The sequence below is a fragment of the Dipteris shenzhenensis genome, chromosome 15 (assembly GCF_047967505.1).
Source record: "Dipteris shenzhenensis isolate YYH24624 ecotype China chromosome 15, Dip_SZ_1.0, whole genome shotgun sequence".
Classification (NCBI taxonomy): Eukaryota; Viridiplantae; Streptophyta; class Polypodiopsida; order Gleicheniales; family Dipteridaceae; genus Dipteris; species Dipteris shenzhenensis.
The window spans coordinates 18440303-18460496 of record NC_141610.1 but is presented as its reverse complement, the minus strand read 5'-3'; the positions used below and the strand labels follow the sequence as shown (position 1 = coordinate 18460496).

General features: G+C 41.8%; 1 protein-coding gene and 1 pseudogene across 1 annotated transcript in view; both read left to right on the top strand.

Moving 5' to 3' along the window:
* The first annotated feature begins 1866 nt into the window (after positions 1 to 1866).
* Positions 1867 to 2960, top strand: LOC147893487 (cytochrome P450 76C4 pseudogene; annotated as a pseudogene).
* Positions 2961 to 6964: 4004 nt separating this feature from the next.
* Positions 6965 to 20194, top strand: part of LOC147893486 (peroxisomal acyl-coenzyme A oxidase 1-like) — a 58180-nt gene continuing 44950 nt past the window's right edge. Inside the window, exons 1-3 of the mRNA XM_087385682.1 lie at positions 6965 to 7196; positions 8504 to 8612; positions 9140 to 9201. Coding sequence (XP_087241808.1) covers positions 7038 to 7196; positions 8504 to 8612; positions 9140 to 9201 — 330 coding nt within the window. The 5' untranslated portion in view covers positions 6965 to 7037. The remainder of the gene's footprint in view (positions 7197 to 8503; positions 8613 to 9139; positions 9202 to 20194) is intronic.

Sequence of the window (20194 nt, the reverse complement as noted above, 5' to 3'; positions counted from 1 at the left end):
ATGTGTAGAGGATTTGATGACTCAAAGTTGTTGCCCTTTATATTATTTTCCATGTAAGAGGAATATATTTTGTTATCCCATCTTCAACTATTCGTCTTTGTTGTATCACTCTCCAATTGTAGAAAGTCTCGCAGCATATGCTCCAATCCTTCCGCTCCTCATCTTCAAAATCCACTGTCCATTTTTCTCTATCTCTTCGGGCAACTTTCAACCATGCAACTTTGATAATCTACTTTTCTTATCATAGCATGGCACATATTAGGGAAACCTTGTATTAACATGACATCATTTTCTTCTATCTTGAAGAGAAGAGCACGGCCCCAATCATCAGCATGGAACCAACCATGCTCATGCAATACTGCAAGACCCAATGCCAAAGCATGCACCTTATCAATAGTAGCATTGGTAAAATTTGTAATTCTTTCGAGCATTTCACCCTTTGGATCCCATTCTTTGGTCCTCTTACGCTTCTGTCCCTCAAAGTGCTTTTCCATGTACTCTGCATATCTCCCAATAGATGTGGGAAGCTGCTTCAAAAAGTCATCCAATGTACCACCATTGAAATATGGTGTTATAACCCAATTGGGAGTCGTTCTAGTCTCAGCCAATGCACACACCAATACTGGGTGCTTAAGTGCAACTGCCAGCTCTCGTAGCCTTTCTTGCATAATGTTTTCATCACTCCCATGAAATAGCTTGCCCACAAGGGACTTTTGGACAAAAGATCTCCGAGCCTATTTGTCAATTCACCTATTTTAGCCTCATCGCTAGCCGTTGCACATATTCTAGTCCTCCTGTTCAGCCAAAGTGTATGCCAATGCACTATCTGGGCCCTATCTATTTGTTGTTGGGTAAGAGGTGAAAGATGTTTATCATAAGCATCTAGAAGCCCACCAATGTATGCGGTCAATCACTCTGGTCCCTCTTTCTCCCAATTTGAAGCAACTAAAATATCTTATCTTTGCATATCATTCAACTTCTTTTCAACCTCTATGGCAATGTCTAGCTTTATCTCGAATACTGCGAGGTCACTCTGTGTAATTCTATCCATTTTCTTTTGAGATAAGGCACTAACGAACACTAACATACATTCCCTAATGACCTTATTGAGCAATGCTTTATCTTGGCCTTTTAATTTGCTCATGAGCTTGGTCTCTTATTTCTTCTAGCCAACGAGTTCACTTGTACGATCCATCCAAATAGATACTCTTCTATAACAATCTAAACATGATTCATATTAAAAAAAACATGATTTTAAAAAAGCCATAGTTACATTCTAAATACACATGCACATCAAATTTATTCCAACTAGCACAATGGCATATATATGCGTCGAATGAAAACACAAGCCACACTATTATGGAAGCCTTGGACGACACTAACGAAAGATTTGTTGCCATTTTAAATTGTCAATTAAAAAATGTTTAGAGATGCAATCACGACGCTTTTCATACCCCACCACATCCGAAGATCTGAAAGAGGAATGGCACCATGATTACATTCTAAAGACATGCTCGCCATCAAATTTGAAGAGACTACCACAATGATGCTTTCCTACCCGGACCAACCACGTTGGTTGGAAAGAGCGGCCACACCATTATGGAAGCCTCGGATGTCACTAACGAAAGATTTCTTGTCATTTTACCTTGTTGATCAAAAAATGTTTAGAGATGCAATCACGGCACTTTTTGTACCCCACCGCATCCGAAGAGCCGGAAGAGCAATGGATCCATGATTACATTCTAAAGACACTCACCACAACAATGCTTTCCTACCCCACCCAACCATATGCTCAAATTTCCTAGTTCAACACCAAATTCCTATATAGACATTAGTCAAAAGTTCCTTGTGAGCTAGCTTGTGTGGATGGCTGGAAACATCATAGGGCGAGTGGTGGTCTCTACACCGTTGGTGGACTGGGCGACTGGCTCCGGCAACGAGCTGCACGATCTCTTGGAGGACTGCAGTGCCGCATTCCTCACAGGAGACTACGTTCCTTTCCTGGGATGGCTAGATTGGAAGACCAAGCGTCGCATGCGTGAAGGCCACCGGTGGTTGGACAAGTATATGACTCAAATAGTGGAGGGGCGTTTGAGGAAGGCAGGAGGAAGCATATCAACGGACGACTTCTTGGATGTGCTATTGCGGAAAACGGAGAAACGTGACGCGAAGGCGATGGACTCCATTAAGTCCGTGCTATTTGTAAGTTCTCGATGCTGCTAGCCTCTGGTCTCACTCTCTACTACTTGCGGTTTTGTACCATTGCTTGCTGCATCGTAGGACGAACGGGAATCTCTGCAATTCGCAGATTTCTCGCTCGACGTGTTTCTCACTTGTTGTCGTCTTTCGCGCACCAAGAAGTGTTTGCAGCTGCCGTCGATACAACCACTGTTAGCACGGAATGGGCGATGGCGGAGCTTATCCGCCATCCCGAGGAACTGAGGAAAGTTCAGGTGGAGGTCGACAAAGCCTTAGCAAGAGAGAAGAGACTCGTGACAGAGTCCGACTTGCCCAAACTTCCATATCTGCAAGCAACCGTGAAAGAGGTGCTAAGGCTGCATACACCGGCGGTGCTGCTGTTGCCACATGCATCACAAGAGGCGTGCAAGGTGGGGGGGTACGAGGTACCAGCGAAGACGAGGCTATTGGTGAATGTATGGGCGATTGCAAGGGACGAAACGGTGTGGGAGAAGGCAGAGGAGTTCAAGCCGACGAGATTTGTGGGAAGCGAGGTGGATGTGAAGGGTCATGACTACGAGCTACTTCCATTTAGAGCTGGGAGGCGGATGTGCCCAGGAATGCCTTTAGCTCTGCAGGTGATGGCTATGGCGCTGGCCAATCTTGTGCACAGTTTCGATTGGAGAAGCTTGGAGGAAGACATAGACATGACAGAGAAGTTGGCCGGCCCTGTGCTCTTGGCTCACCCCCTTCGTGCATTCCCCACACCTAGACTTCATTGACATATTTCATTGTTTACTTTTGAACCGTTCAAATGCCCCATATTGTTTAATGTTCAAGTCTATATACTCCATTGAACCACCCTCACACAAGGAAAGAGTGGGCATAGTAGATGCAAGCACATGACTACTAGGGACATGCACGCACATGCCCCAAGGTGGTTTTCTATATTCCTCAAGGTGATCACTTCATAGAATACCAGTAGGAAACTAGTGCCATGCTACAACATTATACATATTGAATGATTGTTTCAATGCTACACTAAGAAATCGGATTTGTTTCAGTACGATAGGACTCAAATTCGAGAAAGGATTGTTTACTAGTGTTATGACTTATATTTTGTCTAGAACTGCATGGGCACCTCCCCACAACACGGTTTATATTGCCATGCTCATGGAGCTTCTTTCTTTGATGAGATCCTATGATTTGTCAAATGTGAAGAGGAGATACCATTGACAACAGGGAGCTTGATGGCCATAATTTGCTCCCTCCATGAAGGGTGGAGATCCTCATCATTACGATAGGCATCCTAGGGGGAAGTTTGAGTTTTCTTCCACCTCCTTGAGCCACATGTCATTAAATTTGGGCCTTGATTCCGATTCATCTAAACGACAAGTTTTCAACTAAAGGAAAAGCTATTGACTAAAAGCATAAAAGCACGCTTTTCAAACCTAAAAACTAAATCATATATGTGCTTTCATAAGAAAACTATATAAACATTCGCAAAAGGCATAAGCAGAAAGCGATCTATGAGAATTCAAAAGCTAGGGTAGTGACCACAATAATAATTTCTGGGAGGAGGTGCAATTGCCAATAAGCAAAGTTGGTGCAAAATAGCAGCTTGAGTCCATAGCTGAGCTACAAACAATACTTTCTAGGTTTGGATGGAAGTTCATGGAACTCATGTTGTCGAACAAAATGGAGTATGTGTTGTAGATATGCTCTGCATGACTTGTTCAATCGTAGGCACCACCACCATAGTAATCCATATCTTTTGATTCTTGCTAGTAATCTATACCAAGAAAATAGTGGAGGTCTCCTATGTCTTTCATGCCAAAACTCAATGTGATTGAACTTTTGACTTAGTAATAAGCTTAACATTGTATCTTGTGATGATCAGATCATCATCACATAGAACAACAAGAATTGTGATGTCTTCCTTATATCAAAGGAAGGATCTAAACCTGATGGTTGAAAAATGATATTGATAAAATGATGGTTGAAAACCCATATTGATAAAATGATTATGGATCTTGGCATTCCATGATGTGGCTGAAATCCATAAAAAGATTTGGGCACTCCGCAACCTTTCTATTTTTAACGTTTGATAGCATAACCTACATGTAGATTTCATCATCTAGAAAACCATTCAAGAAGACAATTTTCATGTAGATGTCATCATCTGGAAAACCATTCAAGAAGACAATTGTCACATAGATTTCATCGTGTAAAAAACTAGCCAAGAAGACAATTTTCACATCCATATGATCCATAAACCAAGCAAGGTCCATGAACTGTTTTATGACAAATTATGCAAAGTAGGGAATTGATCCAAAGATTTTGTTGTAAGTACCCAAGTTTTTAAAAGAATTTTGTTGTAAGTATCCAAATGGTGCAAAGTAAGGAATTGCTTCAAAAAGTTTTGTAGTAAGTACCCAAGTTTTAAAAATCCTTGAAATAAAATTCATTATTTCAACTAGGTGCATGTTGTCATTGTTTATGACTTGTTTTGTTGTATTTTTTTGAAATTGTATTCTCCAAAGGGGTTAGCACATAGAGGAATTTTACTCCAATTAAAGCCAAATAAAGAGGGGATGTGTTTCACTACATGTTGCTTAATATGGATGTGCTAATCAAACTGAAGATTTGTAGGAGATTTGGTTGGAAACGCAACAAATTATTTAGAGGTGTGAAAACTTGGCATGCATTTTCCATCCTTCTTGAATAGTTGTTTCACATGTGCTTCCTATGTATACTTCACCATGGTGGTACAATTGAACATTCTATTTCTATGTGATTTGCTAATCTCTGTGCTTGAAGTGGCCACTCTAGATTGTCTCAAAAGAAGGCAAGGGAAGTGATCTAATCTTCCATACTAGCCTTCTTGATCCAACACTATGAACATTAAGTCATAAAAGGTCTCGTCCTTCTTTAATTCTAATGGTGTGCGACCTTCGTACTGAAGACTCCCAATCTCAGCATGGAGGACATGCAACACCTCAGTTATGCATGCTGCAGGCTCCCACTCTTTGTAAGTAGATGGATACAAACCTATAAAACAAGTACAAGACATAAGGAAGTCCCCATACAAATGCAAATACTTTGAAGCATATTGGGTCTACGATATGGAAGGCCTGCATGTGGATGCACGTATATGTATGTGTCGGTAAAGACATGTTGAATATATACACGGGTTACTATTTTGCTATTGGGAGACATCTCAAAATCCAATATCCTTCGCTTCCAATGTTTGGAGATGTCCATTGCATCCTTCCAAGACACTTTATAGCACCCATATGATTAGTGGGTTGCATTGTTATCCATGAATATTTTCTATTCAGCTGAGGAATCCATCCCCCATGCTCATCCTTGACGTTCTTTAGTATAACAGATTGTAAACTACCTCAATATCTATCATTCTCTATCTCCATAGTAGTTTCATATGATTAACAACATCTCTCTTCCTCTCTCATTCCAACCATAAATAAACATAATAATTTAAAATAAAGTTGATTCAACTATACGTATTTCAAGCAACATCACAGACAACAGCTTTGTTTTTTAAACTAAACCCTTTAAATAGAAGGTTGATTCAATATCATAAAAAACATGTCAATTGTGTAATTTGCTTACATAGCTATAGAAATAAAAGAAACAATGCCTAGGATAAGAATATTTTGGTATATTCCTAAGTAGAATTCTTTAGCATGTATACTAAAATCTTGGTGTATTTCTAAAAGATTTTAACATGCACACTAAAATTATAGTCATGATCTAAAGTCTCTTTTAGTTGAGATGCTCTAAAGGGCTTCTAGCTTGTGGCTTGATTGCTTAGTAATATCCATACCCACTCACGTGGATTCCATCGCAAAAGTTTAATCGCTACTCCTTCATAGAGCCACAAGTCTCCAAAAACCCAAACGAGTCCTCTAGAAGGGGGTCAACAAACCAGTCTTCATAATGTGTCTATTGCAAGAGACATGGAGCCATTGTCTATGTTTCCTAAAGACAAGGTTTTCCCTTATTCTTTATGAAAAATAGAAAGAGCACTCCAAAGAAGATCTTATTAGGCCAAAAAAGCATAGTTGTACTTTGTATCCTACAAGATATAATACTTTTATTTTCTATAAAATATGATATAAAATCTACCACATGTAATACAAAAAATAGAAAACAAAAAATCTACCCCCATATAATACAAAGCATCACAACAATGTATTTAATGTGTTCCAAATCTCTCTCTCTCTCTCTCTCCTCCTTCTACTTCTACTACTACTACTACTACTAGTACTACGTCTACTAAATCTCCTAGTGTCTCTCTCTCTCTCTCTCTCTCTTCTTATCTATCTACCTATCTACACACACACACACACACATAATGTGTACCTTTATATTGAAGAACCATTCTTTCTCTCTCTCTCTCTCTCTCTCTATCTCCCCCCCCATTTAAGTACCCATTCTAACTCAAAATGGCTTTAAAAGCTTCTCTCTCTCTCTCTCTCTCTCCATTAAATTTTCTTGTCTCACTCCCTCTCCACTAAATCTTAATCTCTCTCTCTCTCTCTACATGTGTATATATATTCTTCTCCCTCTCTCTAAAAAAGATAAGTAAATATGGCGCTCCTATCCGAATAGAAGTTATAACTAGCCTCCATTCAACTCACCACGCACCACCAAGTTAGGTGGTAAATAAAAGCGGCAAAAAGCAGAGACGACAGGAAATTTTCAAAGGGAGTGAAAAAGGCCAGCGTTCGTTGTAAAAGTCGCCTCCTACAAAAAACACCCTCGCTTCGTTCTCTTCTCCTCCTTCTTCTTCTTCTTCTTGTTTATTTTGGTGCCTTTGCTTTTTGAGCTCAGCTATGGCGGTCGCCCCTCAGAAGGATTCCCCCCCCGATTACCTCTCCCATGAACGCTCCCTCTCCCAATTCGATCTCCACTCCATGAAGATCTTCTGGGCCGGTGGCCCTCGCCAGCTCCAGCTCTCCCAGCGCATGGCTCAGCTCGTCGCCAACGACCCCGTGCGTTCTCTGCTCCTTTCGCAATGCCAACGTTGCCTTTTCCCGTTTGGCATTCGCCCCGGAGTGCCTTCCATTAGCAGAACGGGATTGAGATTTGCTAAATTCGGACGCAGAAGCATAATTTTTTAGAAGAATTTACGTGAGATTGCAGTACGTGAGACAAATCGAAAGTCAAACTTATACTTCATACGCCGATGATCCGAATTCGTTGAATTTTAAGCGCAATGCGATAGACAGCTCAAAATTAGAGACAAAGTAAAACAAACTCGTCAAGGAAGATTTAGTCCATTTCAATCGCCAGATACTGAGTTGGATGATATGATATCGCAATGCTATCATTGAATTTTGCTTGTGAAGAGTAATGGGACTTCTCATAAGTGTTCTAAATAGCGTAGATTGCCGACGAGGCCTGACTCTCTCTGAAGTATGTTCCTGGAGAACACCTGCTTTTATCTGCAGGTGCGTAATTTCATAAGATTAGGCGTTGACGTTCTCGAGCGAAAAAGCAAAACGAAAAAAGACTCCTATTCTGACGCTGAAGCCAGCTATCGCATGTTTATAGTTTCATCATGTCTGCAGAAAGTGATTACACTTGGAAAATCTTTGTGAGCTAATGCCTCATTAGTGATTGTCTGATTTTTAAAGCCGAACTCTGTCTGTCTTCCCCCCCGACGCAACTAACTTGCCTTGCTTCTTTTAAACCTGGCTTGATCTCACCTATTGGCTGTAAATACCATAAAGAGAATTGTGATACAAGTAAAACAAGTTGAATACTTTCAAAAGGCCTGGCCGGGCAAATTTAAAGTTGAGAAGAAGAAGAAGAAGAAGAAGAAGAAGAGAGAGAGAGGAACGGAGAGAAAATGATGGGGCCATAAATGGAAATTTAGCTTCAAGAGAGAGAAGAAGAAGAAGAGAGCAAGAGAGAAAGGGGGAGAAAATGATGGGGCCATAAATGGAAATTTAGCTCCTTAAACAAAGCACCATCACTTAGACCTGGCCAGGGGCAGGCCAACAGCTTTTTGGCCTGCCGTAAGGTATGCATATTGACGTTTTTGGCCTTAAGAAGCTAAAATTCACTGATTTTTAAAATATTTCTAGCTTTTTTGTGATTCGTTGAGGCTCCACTTTTTCTTCCCCCTAAGATGGCTTCTCTAGCTGTAGAATCACATGGTCTTTACTTATAGCATCTTTTTTTCTTGGAGGGGGACATGTTCCGCGCATTTTTGGGCTCTCTATTATGAAAGGATAATGGCACGAAACTGCATGTTTTTCAATTAATGTTCAGAATGTTGTATTGTTGTGATTAGGTTTTTCAAAAGGACGACAGGGTGAGGCTAAGTCGTCCTGAACTTTTCAAGCGTACCTTACAGAAAGCAGCACATGCATGGGAGCTTATACAGACCGTTCCTCTAACAGGTATGTGTTTTTCTGGTAATTTATAGTGATATATGATGGTATGGGAGCTTGCTGCTTGTGATAGGGTTTGCAAGGAAGCGTGTTTAAGAAAGGCATGCACTGCCCCTTATTTACATCAAGAGCCTTTCAGAAATAAGGGTGATGCCAACCTTAGGGTCATATATGAATAAAAAGCACTGTCGAACTGAATTTGGGAATCTTCTATCAAAATCTCAGCACTTTTAGTCTTACAATCGTAAAATTGCATTGGTGATTACTTGTTTCGTCATCTAGAACACAGCTATAGGTCATGATAGGACACTTGTAATGATGCAAATAGCAGTGAGTTAATTTAAGTAAACGTGATTGCTTGGGTGGTAAAGTTTCAACGTCTTAAAAGAGGGATTTGTGTGTGCAAACTATCCAGGTCTGAAGCATTTTGTAACAATTGAGTTAGAAACAAGCTATGGTTATAAGGCTAATGCTTCCTTCATTTTCCTTATTTTTTTTCTTCATATTATTTTTTCTTTCTTTTCATGATTTTGCAGAAGCTGAGGCATCAATGCTGAGAAAGTTTGTGGATGAACCAGCATATACGGACTTACATTGGGTAACTGACCTCTCAGCTAGGATTTGTTGTCGTGCACACAATGGGGATGATAGAAAATCTTTTGATCTTAGAGGTAGTTGTCACAAATCAACTGCCACTTCACAGTGTTCCCAACCTGTTTTACTATGTATTAGATGAGATATTGGCAAGACTCTGTTGTGCTTGCAGATACATGTGTCTTTTGAGAAAGAGAGAGCGGGAGAGAGATGATGATGATGCCACCACCTTTGGGACCAAAAACAGAAGAACAATAATACCGAGAGAGAAATAAAGTAAAAAAGGAAATCTTAATAAAGGCCTAAAAAGCCTATAAGAGCAAGTTTTTGAGACAAGAGGCAGGGGCCTTCTAGGGGAGGCATAGGCCTTTATCGCCTTATGGACATGGGCATGTACAAAGAAACTAGGAATATGGGGGACCTACACCTCATGGCCAGTGGCAGAGCGAGCTTGTGCATCAATCCCATATGATCAAATAAGATCCTTCCATGTGGGACAAGATTTAGTGCTTGGAATCGCATGTTGACACGCAGCCAATGGTAGCTGGACAAGGCCTGGCTGGCACAGCACAATCTAGGAAACAATAGACTGACATGGTGCAACTGTATCCCAAATCAGCATGTAACAAAAGGGTCTAGTTAACAGGCTATCTAGTTAGCTAGTTAGTAGTCTTTAGTTGGCACTTGGGGATCTATCCCATAAGCAATCTTGTAAATTGCAGCCAGTCCTGGAACTATAAATAGGCTGCTGTATTACATTTTTGCATACCATTTATCATTCATTATTCACTCTCGCAGCTGAGCACTCGCTCAAGCTGAACTTTAAGGTCCTTGTGCAGCCCATCATGAATCGTGTTACCAGGTCCAGCCCCTGACCACCACTCCTTTCCAACTAATGGAGGTACCTCTTGCCACTTTTCCCTGCAATGCTACCCTAGGTAGATTCTTTTTCTATTGCACATTACTCTAGTTCAGTTTCTGGTCAGCCAGTGGTGAGTTAGCTATAGACAGTTCTGTTCATTTTTAGAATAGTCACAGATAAACTGAACTAGGGCTAGACTTGTTGCATTGCTCCTCAGAGCAGGACTGTCTGTAGTAGCTGACCAGTGGCTGACCAGAAACTGAACTAGAGTAATGTGCAATAGCAAAGGAATCTAGCCTAGGGTAGCCTTGCAGGGAAAAGTAGCAAGAGGTACCTTAATTAGTTGGAAAGGAGTGGAGGTAAGGGCTGGACCTGCCAACAGGATTTGTGATGGGCTGTACAAGGACAGAAAGAGTGTTCTTCTTCATAGAGTTCAGCTTAAGCAAGTACTCAGCTGTGAAAGTCACATTAATGAATGATGAATGGTCAATGGTATCTACAAACGTAGTACAGCAGCCTATTTATGGTTCCAGGACTGGCTGCAATTTACAGGATTGCTAATGTGGTGTATACCCAAGTGCCACGTGGCAAACTACTAACTAGCTAACTAGAAGCCTACTAACTAGCCCTCTTTTACAGGCCACACCTCCCCAAAAAAAGTTTGTCCCCAAATTTTGAAGAGTCTTTGGAAGAGCAGTAGAAGTAAAGCAGCTTCATGCAGCTACAATGGTAGCCAAACCTCTGAAATTCTGCGTCAGCTGAGGAGTTAGGGATCTGCTCTACAATAGAGGAAGGCTATCAAGAAGACTCATCATCAGGTAGGCCTCTCCATTTGATGTAGTACTCCATGCATGACTTATTTTTCAGCACATGATCTATGAGGCCAATGGAATATTCAATGTGTCCAGCCTCATCCATAGGGGATAATTCCTCTAAAAAGGCTATGGTTGAGAATGAGACAAGACTCAAGGTGCAGATACTTCGCACAGATCGAGGGGGAGAATATATGTCTATTTCTTGAGCTGGGAAACATGGAAAAAATTATGAATTCTGGTGCTAGGAGGAAGCTCCAATTGAACTTCACGAACTTTCCTCAGCACCTTGTATGGTCCATAATACCTATGGGCAAGTTTAACATTAGTATTCCCATTCAAAGAGGCGTATTGTGATTTGCGGAGCCTTAGAAATACATAATCCCCCTGTTCAAAATGGAGATCCCTTCGATGCTGATCAGCATACTCCTTCATCCTGGCTTGAGCTCTCATCATATTGTCCTTGCGTTGTTGCAACAGGGCAGTCATATTGGCAAGATCATCCTTAGCTTGCTGCCTTGTCAATAATGGTGGATAGTACATGGGCTTTGCAGCCAAACATAGCCTCAAACCAAATAGAGGTATTGCAGCAAACCTCAGCTTAACTTGTCCCATGTAGATTGGGTATCAAAACAAAATTGCCTTGGATACTCTTCCAACCACCTATTAACTTCCTCAGTCTGCTCTGAGGATGATCTACTGTACGAGGAGTAAAGAGTGTGCCCATGGACCTAAAAAGCTCCTGCCAAAACTGGCCCATAAACTTTTTTTCCAAGAAAATTACTTCATTAAGTATGAATGAAAACCACGAGAGCAAGCTCAAATGAGGGAATACATCATCCTATGCATGAGGAAAAAAAACAGCTCAAAAGGAGCTAATTAAAAACCAAGGTGGAGGCTGAAAATGCCACCTGAACCCTGAGGGAGACTCAGAGAAGAAGGAGATCCTCTCTAAACTCTGAAAAAAGTAACTCTCCTGGCAGTGGCTGCTTTGGAGGATCCCTGCATGCTCGCCCAGATGGCCATCAGAGTGTAAATTGTGTCAGTCCAAATACTGGCCATAGCCGGGTACCCTCCATCGCCTCTGTACACTTGGCTCTCCAAATATGCCAAGCTGCAATGCGAGCCAGGATCTCCCACGAACTTGGCATCATGGACTGGCCCATAAACTTGGCATCATGGTTACTCACAATTTCTTGGGGCAGTCCTTTCTAATAAAAGCTTTGCTTGACTTTTTCATAAGTCTTCAACAGCCCTATTTTGGCCAGCCATAGGAGATGAATGCAACTCGTGCAGAACTAGATGCGGAATTTTCAACTAGAAATATTATTCCATTGTACCACAATAAACCATTATGCAAATCAAAGTCTGGATAGTCATGACAATCAGGGTTTTGCAAGGCCTGGAATACAGCAGCAGCTTTGGGATTAGAGAAGTACTCCTCTTCATGGACCCAATCCTTGTAAATTTCTGAGATCGATGACAGAGTACATGCCCACTTCATACTCTATCAAAATCATAATTTTGCACAATAGATAACCACCTTCTCTGCTTAGGGGATAGAGGTAGGAAGTATCTGAAAGTCATATGGTCAGTTTTGACCTTAAAATAGCTGCCATAAATGTAATGATGCCATTTTTTAATTGTATGCAGGATAGCAAGCATCTCTTGTTCATAAATGTGATACTTTGACTTTGACTTTGATTAGCCTTCTCCTTTAGTGCTAGCCTTCGTCATGGCTGAGTCTGCCCTTCACCTCTAGAGTGCCGATAGAAACTCAGTACGAAGACTTTGTATAAATGGATGCTCAAGTATGTGTAAGTCATATTTTTATACTATGGTCTACACCCACTGTTGGGCGCTGATGATGTCAATGGGGTTGTCATAGTAGCTAGTCCCTACTGTGTGTAATTTATGGTTTTCAACCTTATGAGTGCCTATCATGAGATTGAAACTGCACTATGTTGTGTTTTCAGAGGATGAGTTTGGGAATGTTCTTGGATTCATCTAGGTATATTGACTCCTTATCATTCAACTTACAACTTTCATAGGCTACAACTCCATTACTCTGCTTAAGAACAGCCCCAATGCCACCTCCACCAGCATCATCTTCAATAGTGAATGGCTAGGAAAAGTCTGGACAAACAAGGAGGGGAGCTAATGTCAAAGCCTCTTTAAGGTCCTGAACCTTTTCTCTGCAATGGCTATGCAAAAACATGCCTCTTTCTTTAACTGATCAGTAAGAAGTGAAGCAATGTCTGCAAAATGTTCAATGAATCTCCTATAGAAGGAAGTCAATCCAAGGAATCCCCTCAACTTTGTAGCATTCGTGGGTGTATCCCTGAGTCTTGGTCAACCATGGAGCTCCCATCTTGGACCTTCTGCCAATAAGAACTGAAATAACTATCAGTTGCGCAAAGCCCTCTCAAGGATTGAAATAGGTCTGAGGATATTTCCGTAAATGACATAGCATTTACAAACTTGACTCGACTTAAGGCATCCGCCACATTATTTAAGAAACCCTTTTGATAACGTATTTCAAAATCAAAATCTTGCATTGACTCTTCCCATCTGACCTTTCTTCCCCTCAATTCCGACCCGTCACACACATACTTTATTGACTGATGATCTGTCAATACAAGAAACTCGGAACCATACAAGTAGTGCCTCCAAACCTTTAGAGCGTACAAGACCGCATACAGTTCTTTTTCTAGTGTTGGCGAACGATATTGAGTGTCATCTAGCTTTTTACTTTCAAAAGCTACAGGTTTGCCCTCTTGGAATAAAGCTACCCCAATTGCGAAATCACTCGCATCGGCCTCTTAAACATAACGCCGGGTGGGATCGAGCATTGCAAGAACATTAGCTTCCTTGATAGTTTGCTTCAAGGTCTCAAGAGCCTTGTTCATTGCATCATTCCAAGAGATCGGCTAGGTAGACATGCGTCTGCGACCTTTCAACATGTTGGTCAAAGGTGCCATGACTTTTGTAGAAAGACCGTAAATCCTAGGAAAGAACGAAGTTGTTTCACTGTCTGAGGGATGGGCCATTCCAAAACCTTTTGGATACGATCTAGATCAATGTTGATACCTTCCGAAGAAATCTTGTGTCCTAAGTAAACGATCTCCTTCATAAAGAAGTCACATTTACTCATCTTGGCATATAGCTTATGTTGTCTTAAAAGAACTAAGACAATCCGGAGGTGTCCAATGTGATCCTCTAGCGATTGGTTATATATCAAGATGTCATCTAAGAACACGACAAGGAATTTGCCCAAATAATCTCGGAATAAATCGTTCATCATTTGCTGGAAGGTAGCTTGGGCATTGGTCAAACCAAAAGGCAATACGAGAAACTCGTGGTGGCCATACCTAGTATAAAAAGCGGTTCTCTCTATGTGTTTAGCATAGATACGGATTTGATGGTAAGCCGTATGCTTGGTAAAATACTTTGCTCCGTCGGCCAACCGGTCGATCAAATCATTTGAATGAGAAAGGGGGTATTTATTCTTAATTGTTACTTTATTTAACCGTTTGTAATCTACACACATCCTCCACGAACCATCTTCTTTCTTAAAAGGATAGGTGCATCCCAGGTTGATTTACTTTGGCTAATATAACCCATGTTTAGATGGTCTTGAAGTTGTGAAGCTAACTCGTCCTCCTCGAGTTGGCTCATCCTATAAGGTGGAATACTAATAGGTTAAGCCCAGGTACTAAATCTATGCGATGATCTACTACCCGTTCTGGAGGTAAAGCTTCCGGCAGTTGTGCAGGGAATACATCAATGAAATCATCTAACAACGTTCTTGTTCTTATCCAAAAAAGAGAGTTGTATGGTCTTTCCATCCAATCCGAATATCGTGGGTTTTAAATCACTCTATTCCGATCAACAAGTCCACATGTTCCAATTGCATAACATAGCACGTAAGAGTAGCTATGTAAGAGTAGCTATGTAGTCTTGAATCTGGATAGAAAGTTCGTCAACCTTACGATCCCAAATCTGCTTCCCAGCTGGAAGCTGCACCTTGTAGGTGTGATTGCTAGGTGTCGTGGACAGCTCCATCTTCTGCACAAATTTGTAGTTCACAAAATTGTGAGAGCTGCCCGAGTTAAAGAGAATGTGAACTCTTTGGTCCCTTACTTCTCCATAAGCTCGGAAAAGGTCATGGGGGCCAAATAGCAAATTATTAAAAGTGCAATTACATGAAAGTGGGCAGGTAATGACATTTACAAAAATACCTGTCATCATCGATGCTTGATTAGCTCCCTTAGCTTTGGTTCCTTGGCATGCATGGAGCTTTGGTCCTGGCGCTTGCATCTAGTTCTTGCACTTAGGACAATCGTTCCGTGTTGTGTGGCCCCGTTTCTCACAAATAAAACAACGTTCTTCTTTCTTTAGCTTAAGGGTGTGTAGGAAACGGGCACTACCATTCTTTGTGTGAGTAGAATAATTCTTGGAGGCGTTGTCAACTGACTTTGACTCCCTTGTACCAGTGGGTGACTGAAAGAACTTCTTCTTGTTCTTCCAACTCGTGTCAGCTGGAGTGGTTTCTCATCATAGATGCGCGCATAGTTCATGGCCTCTTGCAAAGTGGTATACTTGTTGTTCTTGATCTGAAGTTTATACGAATCAAGCAAGCCATCCACAAAAAAGCCCAATAAAGTGACAAGGTCCATCTTTGTAGCTATGGTTTGCAAATCATGAAACTTCTGAAGATGAACTCCAAAAGTCAAATTCTCTTTGGACACATCGAGGGCCTTAAGCTTGCCTACGATGTCATAATCCTTCTCTTTCGTGTCGACCACTTCCTTAGTTCTGGACTTTTGATCTCCGGGATAGGGTGTAATATTCGGACCAAACACTGAAGCTAAAGCATCAACATGTGTGAGCGCTTGGACAGTGCTGGTCAAGAGCGTGATAGAAGTATGAATCGCTTGGAGTTGCTGTGTCAACCCCGTATGATTCGAATTTACGAGTTCAAACTTTGCGTCAAGAGCTGAGGTGAATTCATTGAAGGCAGTCTTTGTAACCAGATCGTCATAAAGACCCTAGTTGTCCCCTCCTTGGTAATCCATATTCTGATCTCCTTCGGAAAGCTTGGGTTCCACTGATTCAGCCATGAATAGATCGTGGTAGAGGAAGAGAGACCTGGAACTGAATTTAGAGGAGAGTGCAGTCTAGGAGAGAGGAGCAATAGGTAGATTCGAGACTAGGAGCGAGCAACGAACTAGAGTCTGCCACGGGAATTAGAGAAGGCGGCAAAAACAGCAAGACTAGAGAGACGAAAGAGGGCGGCTGATCCGTACGGATGATCAGCAGCACCTGACGCTGGCTGACAGGATTCGGTAGAGAAGGCAGCTGAGGCGGGTAGTTGGTGCGTGATTCTTTGGGCCGGCAAAGAGAAGAGATCTGCCATGTTATAGGCTAGGTGAACCCTGGCTTTTAGAAAACCTAGCTTTCTAGAAAAGCCCATCCGCCTAACTTGGAAGGGCGCATTCTTTTTTAAGCTTCCAAGCTGCTCAGCCCAATTGTGATCTGTCCAGCTCCTATTGCACACCTCTCCTTGCCCTCTTCCATCAGTGCCAGCCCTATTACTTGTAGCCAGTTGTGTGCCCGTGGTCTCCTGAATTCCGCCATAGCCTTAGCGCTTCTCTTCTAGCAGTTCTACTCACACCAATCTACCCGCCATGAGAACCTCTCCACTCCTCATCAACAATGCAATCTCTCTCTCCTTGATCCTTCAACGACTCTTCCTGACAACGAATTCACCTGGGCTCTCTCACGCACCCCTTCGATCCCAATCAACAAGCAATAACCCTAACCGACAAATCAACGAGCCCTTGCAGGGTATCCCAAGCAATTTCAAATTTAAATCATACCTGGAGGAAATCACGTGCACTCTTTCTTGCAACAGAGATTCATACCTCAGAAGCTGGATCTGATACCAACTGACACGTCCCCAATGACACCTATGGGATAAGATCCTGAATCAGGAGATGTCCCCTCCGAGCAACGAGTTGAGCTACTGGCAGGAACCTCCCAACCAGATCCTAACCAGCCTGGTGTCTCATACCACCAGGTGGCACCTAAAGGCCTTGGATCTACTGCTGGGCCTTGGGCTATGCTAAGATGCAGGCGCGTATCCGCGACTCGGATCAGACCTAGCACTAGGGAACTAGACTTGCTTCCCTCGGCTCTCTGAAGATTGAATCTTTGGGCCAAAAATAGCGAAGACCTAAATCTGGTTCTTACCCTTGCCACTCAAAACGAGAATCAAGCCTGCCTAGCCCTAAGCCTCCCGAGGCTACCTGAGCTAGTCTTGTGTACCCCAGTACACGTTAGATACCAATCCATGCACATGACACTTAAATGCAGTAGATACTCTCCTTGGACTTGCTAAAGATTAATATATCATCAAAAAATACCTGAACAAACTTGTAGAGAAAAGGCTGCAGGATCTTCTTCATAAGAGCTTGGAAGGTTGCAAGAGCATTTGTAAGCCTAAAGTCCATTACCTTGAATTGATAGAGACCCCTTTCAATCCTACAAGCAGTTTTGGTTATTCAAGTCCCTGTAGTCAATACACATTCTATACGAGCCATCCTCCTTCAACAAAAGCACGGGAGAAGCAAAGGAGATTGGCTGTGGGTAATAAAATTTCTGTCCACTAACTCCTTAACTTGTCTTGCCACTTCGTCCCTCTCTACCCTTGAGAGCCTATCCTTAGGAGATTTGTTCACAGGTTTGGACCCCGGTTCCAGCACAATAGAGTGTCCCTCTTGGGTGGAAGATGTTGGGTCAGATCAGCAAATACATCTGAGAACTGCTGAAGTAACTCTTGCATGTCACTATCCTCCACTTCTAGCCCATTACTATCTTGTGTTTTGGCTAAATGTACAGCAAACTTCATTAGCATTCTTCCTAGATCCAACCAATGACTTCATCCACTCACATCCGAAGGGCCCATTTCAAGAACAATTAGATCACCAACAAATGTGCACTTCTCCGATAGTTGAATCCTAGTGGCTGGGAAACATTGCTTGCTATATGAGTGCTGTCCATTAGCCACCTCCACTTTAATGCCTTGATCGATTATGGTGGGATGCGGCCTCACTGCTTGGATGGACTTAGTTGATGAAATTATGAGTACTAGCGCTGTCAACTAGTATGTGGATCGGTTTGTTTCTAATGAATCCTTTCAAATGCAGAGTTTGAGCTTTACAGCCCATTATAGCATCTGTAGATATGTTGAACAGTTTAGCCTGTGCATCAGAATAAATCTCATCATCCTCTAGACAGGGAAGGAATAGACACGTGTCTTACCTTAAGACACCTTTAGATACTCTTGTTTTTTTTTTTTGGGTGGGTGTTTGACTTAATCATGCTATCATTGATGGTGACTTTGGATCCAGCATTGGCAGTGACCTCGCAGATTCGGATTAGGATGAATCTTGAGAGATTTGACTTTTGAGAGTCCAAAGCTTCCTATTATATGTATTGAGATGTAGATTTCATTCATGTCACATGTGACTAACAGACTGTTGTCATGATATTTATGTTTATTGATCTATGATGATTGGTAATATAATCTATGTAGCCCTCTAGGCTCTTGTTAAGTTGTTTAACTGGATTTTTGAATATCAAGATTCAATTGTCAGTGTAAACCTTTAAAGTTATGTAGTGACTTGCAAGCTTTACCTTTTAACTCCTGAGTACATTGTACAAGTGCATTGTCTAAGTGTAGCTTATTTGTACTTCTAGAATCTAGCTGCTAGCTATGCTAGCAAGTTGTACACTTGTATTCTTATACATATATTAATTATATATTTATTATTGCAATGACGTGTCTTATTTTAGACACTCGTGTCTGAAGCGTGTCTAAGGTGTCGTGTCTTGTCTTACAACCATGCTTGAAGCTGCTTCAAAATTGCCTGCTTCCTATTGAGGTCTCCCATTTGCTAAGAAAACAACTCTTGCTTCAACATTCTTCACCGTCCACCCCAAGAATGTTCCAGTTCTGGGCAGCTGTCATGGAAACATTGACATGATGGAAAAAATCTCCTCCTAAAGCGCATCCAAGAATCCCTAAAACCTTTTCATTCTTAAGCTCCCATGCTTGCTTTTTCTCTTCACTGTTAGTGGGTTTCTTCTCTGTTTTACCAGCACAGTCCTTTCTCCATGAATAATAGACGAACAAACAACTGCCAAGAGGGGAAATTACGACCATCAAATCTTACCACGGATGTCTCAAGCAAGCCGGCCTTCAAAGTCTTGTTCCACATGTCCATCTTGATCTTCTGTTGAAGAATCTGCCCGTGTAGTTCAGCGAGCACATCGATTGGCAACACCTGTCTCCTCTGTGCACTTCGTGGACTCTTGAGAGTGCTGGTGGCCTTGATGATTTCGAATGTTGGAGACCTTCTACGAACAATCTTTCTTACGGTATGTGTCTGGGTGATCAAGCGCATGAGAATTGTCTCGTACAGCAGACTTTGCACTGACACTCTTGATGACCAGACCGTTCGTTGCTTCATGGTGATCGGCAACAGCACGTCACGTAACGACTGCGCCACTCTGATATGAAAGGTAGTCTTCACAGTTGACGGGCAATTCTGGCAAACCATTAGATCGTACATCCTTTTCTACATCATTCTGATCACCTTGCCATGTCCTAACAGATAGTTGCGAAATTCCTGGTTTGGAGCTGCAATTTAGGGCTGAGTGCTGACAAAGACAGATTCTTGTTTTGCTGCGATGTCATGAAGTGATGCTCCAAATTTCAATTAAGTTGGATGAATTAGATCGCAATGTTATCCTGCATCAAAGCTGCTTGAATTTTTGGGTTTGGAACAGCATTCTGGAGCTGAGGGCTGGTGCAAGTAGAATTTACCATTTGTTGCGATCTCTTTGAGTAATGCTCCGAATTTCAGGTTAATTGGATCAATGGAATCGCAAACTGACCTACAAGTGCAGTACCAAGCATTTTAGCAATCAAAATTGTCTTCCCCTGTTAATTGGTTTATTCTCCTCTCCTACCTGGCACAACTATTGATCTGAGGGCAGCCTCAAATTTTTGTGATTAGATCCTTGTTCTCCATTCTATCCTTGTTCAGGTTCCATCGAAGTCAGTATGTGATTTAAATTTTGGGCATTTTTGGATCAGATCCGAGGATTCTCTGCTTCTACAATGCCTACAAGGAAGTCCATAAACCAGTCTAAAAGGTAGGTACTAAATGATTCAGACCATAGAATGTATGGGGTTGAAATTTAAGATTCAATAAGGGCTCTTCCCACTGCAATCCAGGGATCAGGGCCAATAG